General features: G+C 41.4%; 1 protein-coding gene and 1 long non-coding RNA gene across 2 annotated transcripts; one reads left to right on the forward strand and one right to left on the reverse strand.

Annotated features, from left to right (window-relative positions):
- Nucleotides 1-3,476: 3,476 nt before the first annotated feature.
- Nucleotides 3,477-4,514, reverse strand: LOC117551902 (olfactory receptor 11A1-like). Its single transcript, XM_034224985.1, has one exon. It carries the CDS (start codon nt 4,440-4,442, stop codon nt 3,477-3,479), a length of 966 nt encoding a protein of 321 aa, XP_034080876.1. The 5' UTR covers nt 4,443-4,514.
- Nucleotides 4,515-8,922: 4,408 nt separating this feature from the next.
- Nucleotides 8,923-9,612, forward strand: LOC117551901. The gene is made up of 2 exons (XR_004569869.1): nt 8,923-9,271; nt 9,317-9,612. It is a non-coding gene; the product is annotated as an uncharacterized LOC117551901 (long non-coding RNA).
- Nucleotides 9,613-11,683: the final 2,071 nt, after the last annotated feature.

The raw sequence follows: 11,683 nt of genomic DNA on the forward strand, positions 1-11,683 counted from the left end.
TTGTTGTGTCTCTCGTTTATGTCTTCATTTAATATTGGTCAAAAATGTACATGTTAATTGTAATTGTGTGCCCTGAGTCGATTACATTTTATTGAAGAAAACAAATAAACAACATAAACAATATTGTCCTTGTGGTCAAATTATTATTATTATTTTAATGAGTAATAATCCCCACTTAACATATCACTTACAAAACGTAGCTAGTAATTGTACGAGGACTCCTCATCCGTCTCATGAGATAAACTAACCCTCATGAGATAAACATCTCACCAGCCTTTGTTTATGTTTATTGTTGTATTATTGTTGTCCTAATGCATTCACTTACAGTAACAATCTCTTTATTTATGTACAGGACAACAGAACATTCAGGCAGTAGGTGATGATTGAAATTGTAAGGAGACGTGTGGCGCAGTAAATAGAGAGTTGGTATTCGGATCAAGGGAGCACAGGTTCAAAACCCACTGCAGTCAGCATGTCGTTGTGTCCCTGAGACTCTTCACCACAAATTGCTCCTGTGGTCCTGTGGGGATTGCCCAGTATTGAGTATGTAAGTCGCTTTGGATAAAAGCGTCTAACAAGTAACATGTAATGTAAGCATGATGATATTTCATTACGTATTGAAAAAGCAAAGACTCACATGGCAGTAGACTGTGTTGTCCATTGAATATCTTAAAGCAGGGGTGTACAAACTATGGCCTGCGGCCCATAGTCCGTTTGTATTGGCCCGCAGCAAATTCTAAAAGTATAATGGAATCTGGACCCCACCTGAAACTTGTGCTTGTTTTATATTTTTCATCTTAAATATATTACATTAATAAGCCACATTTTTTAATAAATTCAGTCAATTAAAGTTGAAAACATGTTCAAACTAATCTTAGTTGATGAAAAAAAGCCCAATAACTGATTTGCAGAAGAAGCTTGAAATAGACCCTTCATATCTCCTTATTATGAGCTGTGGAGTGCCGCAGGGCTCCATATTGGGACCCCTCCTTTTCTCACTTTCAAACTTGACTTGACTTATTATCAGCAATCTGAGGCTTCTGTTTTAAGGGATGAGCTACCAACACAATAAAGTAAACCCTCTGGAGAGCTGAGTAAATGAGACTGCTTGTATTCTTAAAGCATGTTAAACTATCGAGCGTAATTTACCTACATTTGATTGATTTCGCTAACTTATAACTTAACTTATGAGGCAACATACCTCACTTCTAGTGGGGGGCCCAACACTTTGGACACCCCTGTCTTATATCATCATTATATCTTTCTTATAGTTACAAAGGATACATGCTTCACAGCACACTATTAAAACACATAATAAATACAGCAAGAACAGCAAATGGTAAAACATTACAATTGTATTGAGGGGCCAAACACAAAACTCTCTGATCAAGCCAAAGTGGGATTTTATTCAATGCAGAAACATATACAGGCCAACACTACAAAATCCTGCCTCTCTGTGTCCTGATGTTCTTGTATAGCTTAAGAATGTATTTAGCAAAAACGTAATTCTTAATATGTTGTCTAATGATATCAGGGTCATACAGGCAATGTGTGACGTTCCCGAACACCCTCCACACTACACAATCTAAATTGTACTCTTCAAAAATATAGGAAACACAATCCAACATGGTCAACATGTATATATATTTCAGCAGCAGGTGTCAGCCCAGATCACAGACTGGACGGGAGTAATAGGCCAGAGCGAATCAGGCAGCAAATCCTCAGGGAATGCCAACAAATAATCCAAAAAACACATATGGGAAACATGGGGGCATCAGCAGCTCAGTCTTTAGGGACTTGGCCTGGGAACTGAAGGATCGCTAGTACATGAAACGTTAACGAGTAACTTTGATGGAAACTTTAAAAAGACAACATTGCCATGAACTGACACAGAACACTGGAGAAGACAGCAGTGGTTCATTTGCACAAGAGAACATGTACAGTCTGGAGAGCGGTTCGTCCATTCACTCACTGTCGCTGTATTTCTGGGGACCAAAGTGGTGTAATCTGCAGAGATATAGAAAACAGAAAAAGCTAAAATCGCTTCATCTTTGCAGCAGTAGAGCACAGGCACTGCACTAGTCATCAAAAGGTTATTGTAAGCTCAAGAGAATTGCCCCTTAGCCTACTTATTCCAAAATGACCCCAAAACATGATGTGCTGATCAGAAACGTTAACAAACTCTTGACACCGTTTCTTCTTGTCCAATTTGTACATTTTCTCTCCTTGTACATAACAAACAGTTGAGTCAGGTTTGCACCATTAAAGAGGGAAGACAGGTATTCAGGATTCATAATGGTGTTGCTAACAAATAGTAAGCCAATGCACCATAAGCAGGCAATACACTAGTTGTTTTTTATCTGAAAATAAGTGTCCCCACCTCCTTTCCACACAAAGTGACGCCATGCCGGTGACCATACTGCGAGTTAAAGCAGTGGGAAAGGGAATGTCTCCAGGCCTGGTGTCCAGTGTCAATACTAAACAGTGAACACAAGAGAGCGGTGTTGATAATTACACCTTGCAAAGGAATCCCCCCATTACCTGCAAGAGATTATAGGAGAAACTACCAAAAGCGGACCAAGCTATGCGTACATCAACAAGTAGTCAAATGTTTTAAATGAATATAGCTGGATAGCATGAGAGGACATATGAGAGCCTAACCACATGTCTGTTATATTGTTATAGTTGAAGCTGTCAACTTTTGCCTTTTTTGTTTTACATTTAAATTTGGCAAGACTTTTCGACCATAAATTGCTGCATACAAATGAATGCTGGAAATTAAGTGTTCAAGACTGATTTTCTTTTTTTACCATACGGATAAAATACAACAAATATAGAAATGTTGGTGAGACATATTTCAAATGTGGATTGAAACCTTGAGGCCGATGAGTATGATCATCCTCTTTAAATAACTGCAGATTGTGAACCATACTTAATGTAAGCATGATAGAAATCACATGCGATCAACAGCCATTTGACGGCAACAACACAATGATCTTTCTTGTTTATTGATTTATTTAGAAACAATTTGAATCCGCTTTGTCTGGCAGGGCACTCAATTAAAGTTTAAAGCACACGGTCTTGCTTTTAAGAGGTAACGATGACATTTATTATGTGACATTAAAGGCAGAAAATAAGATTTCAAATATGAAAGAACAGGGTTCCATTTCTGCAATTTGAGAGTGAACAAAAGAATAAACAAGCTGTGCTATGTTGTGAGTAAGGACAGACGCAGAAAAGCATGATTTAGTTACAGCTGCTGGAGTGTTGACCTCATCAGGAGTTTTGAAAAACTTAAATATTGCTCCGTTATCTGTTATTACCTTGATGACGTTAGGTTTGCTCTAAAGTGTGCCTCTGCATTACTGAAACAAATCCTCACATTAACTAACTAACGTGCAATGATCAAATAAATCACATCCCTGCATTATTATGACACAACAGCATCGCTGAACTCAGTCATCAGTTGTGACGCATTAGACACGTTTGCAGAACAATCTCTTCAGCTGTCTATTAATTTCCTTCATTTTCAGACCATATATGATGGGATTAAAGAGAGGATGAAACAACAATATTTGTAAAGAAATTGTTAAACGTACAGTTTTGGGAAAATCTGTTTCAAGTCGAAGTAAAAGTACATCATAAGCACCCAAACAAGTGAAGTTAATGAGAACCAGCAGATGGGGTAAACAGGTCTGTGCAGCTTTCCTCCTGACCTCCTGACTGCTTCTATAGCAAACTATAACTATCCTGATGTATGTGAAAAGAATGAAGAGCACGGGACAAATTAATGCAGTTACGAGAACAGCCAAGCCGTATATATTCAGCAGTCTTGAAGTCACACAATACAGTTTTTGAACCGTGCTGTTGCAAATGATTCCTTTTAAATTAAAGTGACAGAGTTTTTTGTTAGCACTCACTATCATCGGCACTGAAACCTGGCAAGCAGGCAGAAGCCAAGCTAGGATCAGCAACATTTGAACAGTTATTTTCCTCATGATATTTGGATATTGCAGAGGTTTACATATAGACACATATCTGTCGTAGGCCATGGCTGCCAGCAGGAGGAATTCTGAACAGCCTAGAGAGTAGTAAATAAACCACTGAAACAGACAGGCTGAATGAGATATGATCTGCTTCTCTGATAAAAAGTCCATCAGAAGCTTTGGATAGATAGCAGAGCTGAACAGAACAGAGTTAACCATCAAAGCTGCAATGAACACGTACATAGGCTCATGGAGGTTTCTGTGTAAAGCAATGATGCTCACAATAGTGGAATTACTGCAGATGATCAGAACATATGCAGTTAACATGATCACAAAATAAAGATATCTATACCTCTGCACTTCCACATGCCCGTCAAGAGTTATATATGTCACATTATATTCACCAGCCATCAATAGTTTGTATAAAACAAGGCAGATTATGTTAACAGTATACATGAATTAAGATATGAAAACATACAACCTGTTTGAAATGTTTCATGTGAAGTAACCTGCACCTCAGAAAGTGAACAGCTCCGCTCTGTGGATTCTTCTTTATCATCTTGTGGTCCGTCAAACACAGTAACAGAAACTGGACCTTGATCTGTTTGAGTCGTTGGGATATTTGTAACACTAATGTACCCTCTGCGGATCTAAAATCTCCAAAGAAAGAGCTCCTACCATGTAAACACATTAATCAAACTCTAGAGGCCTGAACCCATAGATGTTGTTCCACTTGCTTTGCTCAAGTTATGTGACTGTCAAGTTGTTCTGTGATCGATACAAAAATATCTTTATTAATCACAATAAGACTCAAACCTTTTTTGTGGATTATGGTTTTGTTGGAGAACCACTCTCTGCCAAATGTTCCATCCCCAAATAAAAAATGTTTGGGTTGACTTTTATGGACTAACTTGGACGTAACACATATTATGTTCAAACAAAGGGTGGTTCAAGTGTATTTGAAACCACAACACCCTCTGCCAAAAATCCACGGTTGGTTGTTTTTAAATCATATGAAAACCTCTATTGTGGTGGGGGCTTCCAGGAGTTGTGGCTGGAGTTGGTTGGTGTTTGTTGTGGCAACAACTTAAGAATTGTTGGTGGACTCCAACAGTGAAAGAGTTTATCAAGCTGAAGAAGCAAGCCTTTGGGTCTTGGTGGGCCATGGAACGTCGTAAAACTGTACACATGTAGGGTGGTGCCAGAAGGGCTGCAGTTACTACCAGGGCAAAAACGGAAGGAGTTTGAAGAGGTCATAGAGAAGTACATTGATAGGGTCATATCTTCACAATGCCTTGGCTGCAAGGATTTGGACTATGCCATTGACTAAAATAGGGACTTCACTGGTGACAAACAAGATGATCTACAAGCTTTCAGGCCACCAACCGGTTTAACTGATGAATTAGAGTTCTTGCGATTTGCTTAAAACTTGGCACATCAAGAGGTCTGTCCCAAGGATTTAAGTTCCCAGTGTTTCAACGGTATACCCCCAAACCTTGAAATAATACGGTTAGTTTGCATTGACTTAGGCCCTGCAGGAAGGGAACCTCCGACCTCATGGACGCTGGTAGAATGGTAAATACTTTGGCAGTGTACAAACTAGCGTTGGACAAGCGACGTACACTTCGCTAACTCGGCAGTGCCATGGCGTGCGCGCAGACCGACGTCCGAGTGTTGGAGGCGCTACGTCCACACTGCTGGTATCCACTTCGAGCAACTTTGTCCACTTGCCATTCGTCCAATGGGCATTTCACTCGAACCGATCCGGACCCCCCCAATTAACCAGTTAAGCCCCCAGCCTGTTTTTCAGGCCTCTGGCTCGAAAATGACATTCCCAGAACAATTGACTATATATTCACTTCTAAAAGGGGTAAATTAATAATCTTTGTTCTAAAAGCAATGATAAACCTGTGAGTTGGATGTATAAAAGTCAGAATCAATATCCAATTTATTTTATTTTAAAGTAAATTCAGATTGAACATAGTATGAATGATGGGATTGTAGACTAAAAGTTTTAGGAATCCAAATTATAACATATAATAAGTACCCTGTATCAAGATTGATGCAAAACAAGTGACATTTGACTTTTTTAGAGAGATTTAGAAAGAAAAAAACAGCTCTGGGGTCATTTGGTGGATTTTCCATATCTCTGGCCCCCCTTGGTCGATTTTGATGATTGACACCTCTTTTTAACCGTTAGAGCCAATACAATCGAGGGGAGGTTCCTAAAATCCATCTAAACATTACCCATTGGTGAATGAGTGATGCATAGCCAGAATGCCCAAAACCGGAAGCTTTCAAAGTGACACAGACACATTGGATTAACCTATGGATCAACCTTCAGCAGCGTTTTTATCGTTTTAATGCCATTGAACACAACTTTTGATCAGAACAACAGCAAAGGTAAGACAATGTCAAGTGTTTGCTCCGCAAAGCTACGTGGTGTGATGTCTGGGTTTGCTTCCCCACGAGTTTTGATCGCTCAGTGATGATACTTATATTTCTGGAATCTGTGGAATCTCAGCTTGCTAATCGATATCTTGTTTGTGCAGATCCGATAATTAATAGGGGTATTTTACCGTGAGCTCTGTGCTAAGTGCATTAGCATTTTTTTGCTAAGGGCCTTTGTTATTACCCTTGTGTTTCGTTTAGCAAAATGTTTTTAATATTGTCTGATAGCTGAGTTTCTTCCCGTTAAGTGGATAAGACACATTCATAGTTTGTTACATGTTAAGAATCCCTCAGACGCTGTTTCTTGCAAGATGTTGCGTTTTGCCCCGGTACCGGGGGAATGGGGCTTAACTGGTTAAAGGGCCGTTTCACCCAAAAGTGTCTGGATGGGCCTAAAATTCGATGGTCTTCGCACCTGGGTGGTCAAAAGCGCACCATAGCCCTTCCTATTTCCCAAGTTGCTCAAACAGTCCCAAAGTTGGCCAAATGGTCCGTCTCCAGGGGGAGCGGGGGGGGGGAGCGGCTTCAGCTGGGTCTTTCGGTGCAGTTGTTGTCAACATTGCCCCAAACGGACTCCCGGACTGATCCCCACCGTAGAGCAGTGATTCTCAAATGGGGGTACACGGACCCCTAGGGGTACGTTGGGGGACTGCAGGGGGTACGTGAGACTTTACATTTTTTTTTAAAAAAGGTTAAAAATAAACCATGCATGATTACAAAAACAATCTTAGAACAATAAGTTAAATAGAAAACACAATTTTATATCAAATATTCCTATAACCACCAAGGGGGTCAAATGTGTGTGTATTGTATTTTATAGTTTTGCATAATATATAATTGTTTTCATTGGTTTGTTAAACATATATTACTTCAGTTGAAAAACTGCATGGAAAAATCGGTTTTAATTTTTTTTCCTTATGTTATTTTTTTCTTTGAATGTCCAGTGTTCTATAAGTCTTTTACTTTTTTTTTTCTTTTTTTTACCCTTTATTTCATCTTCATGTTCTTGTAATTTATTCTTTAGGTTCTTGATTTTTAATTTACTCAAAGAAACCTCCCTTTGGAAATCCGAACATTTCCGTCCATATATTTAATTTAGACAGACTGTCCTCACCATATTTTACTCTCATGACATCTACAATCGGGCCCTCAGGAGGGTGTACAAGCCCCCTACTTTGCCTTGCTCCCATGACAACATCGATGATGTGATGTTAGTTTCTCAGTACAAATCACGCAAAAAACTGATCGTAACCCACAATCTACGACGGGATCAACCCTGATATATATTTGTGTTCTCAGTACAAATCACGCAAAAACTGATCGTAAACCCACAATCTACGACGGGATCAACCCTGATGTGATGTTAGTTTCTCAGTACAAATCACGCAAAAACTGATCGTAAACCCACAATCTACGACGGGATCAACCCTGATATATATATATATATATCCCTTCGAGAAGCCCCTCTCGATGTCATGGAGTTTGCTTACGTTTAACTTTAAACAATTTAGACACTGCACTTCTCACCCAGTATTGGAAAGCCTTTTTAAGTCCGTTTAATCTCGTGAAGTCAATCAGTTCCACCCCCGGCGCTGGTCCTCTCGTCCCATACGGTTTCTGTCGGGGTAGAGGAAGATCCGCGGATCCTGGAGCCGGCCACCACCAGCGTCCGGAGGTGTTCCCAATCGAACTTGCAGAGACCCTGCTCGCAGCGCCAATTGTTATGGAAATCCAAAAACCCCAATACTGTAGAGTACAAGTCAGAGTGATTACAACAAATAAATGGTGAATCAGACAGAGTTGTCTTTCTGTTGATGTTTATTCGAGGCCTCAAACAAACATTAGATACAATAAAGATATAGACACAGGTCTCACAGAGTATAAAATATGTCTGCGCGAGTGGTTCAATATGGCAGCAAAGCTTATATAGCAGAAATGATGAGAAGGTAAGAAATCTTCACACGGTCACATTGTTATTAGACACCTGGCCTTGAGCTGTAGAAGTTCTCGTGTGACTTTGTGTGAGTCTCAACCCAGTAGCCAAAACAGCTCTGTGGCCTTGTGTTAGAGTTTATTGAAGGATAAAAGTGTTTTCATAAACTGTGTTTTCATAATGTATTCTCATTGCTGTGTTACAAGGAGTGTTAATGGAGGAACAAAGAAGAGTCTGTTTAAAATGGCACACATACACACACACACAGATTCACATGACTGACAGTCACAAGATCCACACTAACAAATAAGGCGTTGGTCAAGACCACATGATTGTCTCATGTTACTGTTTGTTGAAATAAAAAGACTGCACTGAGAGTGGATTCTCCTAGCTGAGAGTTGGTTCTCCTAGCTGAGAGTTGGTTCTTTTAGCTGAGAGTTGGTTCTCTTAGCTGAGGGCCGATTCTCCTAGCTGGGAGTTGGTTATGGAGTTGACATGGCATGTCACTCGCTGACTCTCCTTGCAGCAAGTAAACTGGAAACATGAGTCCTGTTATCTTTGTTCACTGGGTTTTGGTATATTTGAACCGAGATGTGGTTTACTCTTACAAAGTAATATAGATACCCCACATTAATTGGTCCTTCGAGCCGGATTCCAACACATCGTGACGGGAAGGAGGAGGGAAAAGACACGCCGCAAGTCTGTCGACAGCCGGGATCATCAGCCGACCCCGAGAAAGACCCGGGACGCAGAATTCGTGGCCGGGCCGGTGCTTATATGTCCAACCTCCCTCATCCTCGGCACGATTGACGGAATCCAACCGGACCAGTGACCACAGATAACGGGTAAGATAAAAAGTTGATATACATGGTTTCTCCGCCATTTAAGGAGGTTGAGAAAGGTTTCTCCGCCATTAAGGAGGTTGATAAAACGTTGATTGAGAAAGGTTTCTCCGCCGTTAAGGAGGTTGATAAAACGTTGATAGAGAAAGGCTACTCCGCCGTTAAGGAGGTTGATAAAACGTTGATAGAGAAAGGCTACTCCGCCTAGGAGGAGGATCGACGTGCCTTTGGGTACACTTATGAGTGATTGAGTGAAAGCAGTGTGTAAAAGTGTCACCAAGTGGAATCAGCGCACAGAGTGGAAACCTAACGGTGATAACAAAAACTCTGTGGTCTGTTGAAGTACACTAGTGGTGAATTAGGAATTAGGTTCTGACCGGCACGTTGTCCAGTAGGAACACCAAGCTAGAATCATGGGGTCCAATGGGAGTAAGCCTGCCGCTACAGGGGACATGAGATATATGGAAATATATAGTCATGGCAACACCAGTTATTGTAGCAAATGGTATAAACTGTACGGCTTCCGAGGAAAGTTGGAGAAAACAGCAGTAAGAGAATTAAGCGACAAATTGAGAGCAGCAACAGCTGGAACAACACAAGGCAAGAAAAGAAAGAAGTTAGAAGCTCAACTGCGGGTTGCAGCTTTATGGGCTGAACAAGCCCATAAAAGGACCTTCTTCTGAAGCAGAAGAAGGTATGATAGCAGCGGCTGTTTCAGTGAAAGCAGACGAGGAGACAGGGCGTTCAGGGTCAGTTGACGCTGTATGCCGCGAGAAAGAGAGAGCGATAGTGGAAGAACACAAAGCGCAGGAACAAAGAATAAAAAGAAAGCAAGAGAAAGAGAGAAAAGACAGGGAAAGAGAGACACAAAAACGCATCGACATAGACATGGCAGATGCATTAAGCCCACTGCACACCAGAAAAAATAAGGGGGAAACCAAGTTATATCCTGTTGAAGAATTAAGAGAAGCAGAACAATCCTTCGATGGAACAGCATATCAGGGTGATGCTTATCCATTAGTACATGCAGCAACCCAGATCAAAGAAAAAAGACATAAGAAAGCGTCAGCATCAGCTTTCTTCATAGGAGAAGATGGGGAGAAAATCAGATTTTCTTTGTGGGACCAGGACAGGGGAGAGGCGGGTTTAACAGAGGACGAGGGAATGGTAGAGGAACAGGCAGAGGCAGAGGAGGAGGCAGAAACGCAGAAGGAAAATTCCTCTGCTACAGGTGCGGAAAGGAGGGGCACATGGCGAGGGACTGTGAGGAACAGATACCACAGAACAAAGAAGGGGGACAAAAGGGACAGTACAAAGACGAAAGACATGGCCCCCCCCCTTCACATAACCTACATAGTTATGACAACTGACTAGACGTAGAAAAGGAAGAAGAGGACGTCAGCACACATCACATTGACCTTTCTGAAGTATTACTGAATCTGTCAGACAACAGTATTAAACCTACCAGGACAATCGAAATCAATGGGGAAAAATTAGAATTCTTATGTGACAGCGGTGCAGACTCATCAGTAGTGAACAAAGAAGTCCAAAGAATGTGGCCACCAACTGGCACTATGTTTGTAAAATCAGCAAATGGACACATAAATCAGAGGTCGATTTCAAAGCCACTTTTTATGGAAGATAGAAGGTCAGGCCTCCAGGCATCCCTTAAATGTGTGTTAATCTCAAACTGCCCTGTCAATTTGCTAGGGAGAGACGGCATGGAAATGTTAAAAATCAGTGTAGTACCAGTCAAAGGGGGAATGCGAGCAGTAGGGCCCGGAGAAAAGGTGGAAGACCAGGTCTTCCTTCAAAAATCCATAAACACCCCCAACTACTACTGGTCACTAGACATGCCACAACCTGACGTGACAAACACAGGTGAACACCTGTTAACACTATTCACCCCACAACATGGCCAAGAAGTAATGAAACCTGACGCATTGCACGTTACACTAAAGTACAAGAACACCCCTGGCCCAGACAAAGACTATGATGTGCTCGTGCATCGACTGACAACCACAGAGGGTAGTGTTCCACTCGATGTATGCAAACCACACGGGGATGTTGTAATTGACGCTAGGGTCCCATCAACCACTGCCTTGATAATGGAACCAGGTTCCACGCCACACATATCAGTAGCTAGGGGCCCAGGGACTTCATGGAGAGACTTAGGTTTATTAGTGGCTAGGGGTAACAGGATAACAAAATGGACAGATGACAAAAACGGATGGCAAACTGGAGGCGGGTTAAAGCGCAAAACTCTAGGGTTTACCTTAGTGATGACACCACGTGCCCACCTAGACGACCCTGAACAACAATGATGTATGCTAAGTGAAGAGGCCTTAGAGGTCCTGAAAACGGTGCCGCCATGCGTATGGTCACAAGGAAAATGTGATGTAGGTCGCATGGTGAACCTAAACCTGTACATGTTAGACCAAAAACTAACCACAGACCCTGAGGGAACATTC

This window comes from Gymnodraco acuticeps, unplaced genomic scaffold (genome assembly GCF_902827175.1).
Source record: "Gymnodraco acuticeps unplaced genomic scaffold, fGymAcu1.1, whole genome shotgun sequence".
NCBI lineage: Eukaryota > Metazoa > Chordata > Actinopteri > Perciformes > Bathydraconidae > Gymnodraco > Gymnodraco acuticeps.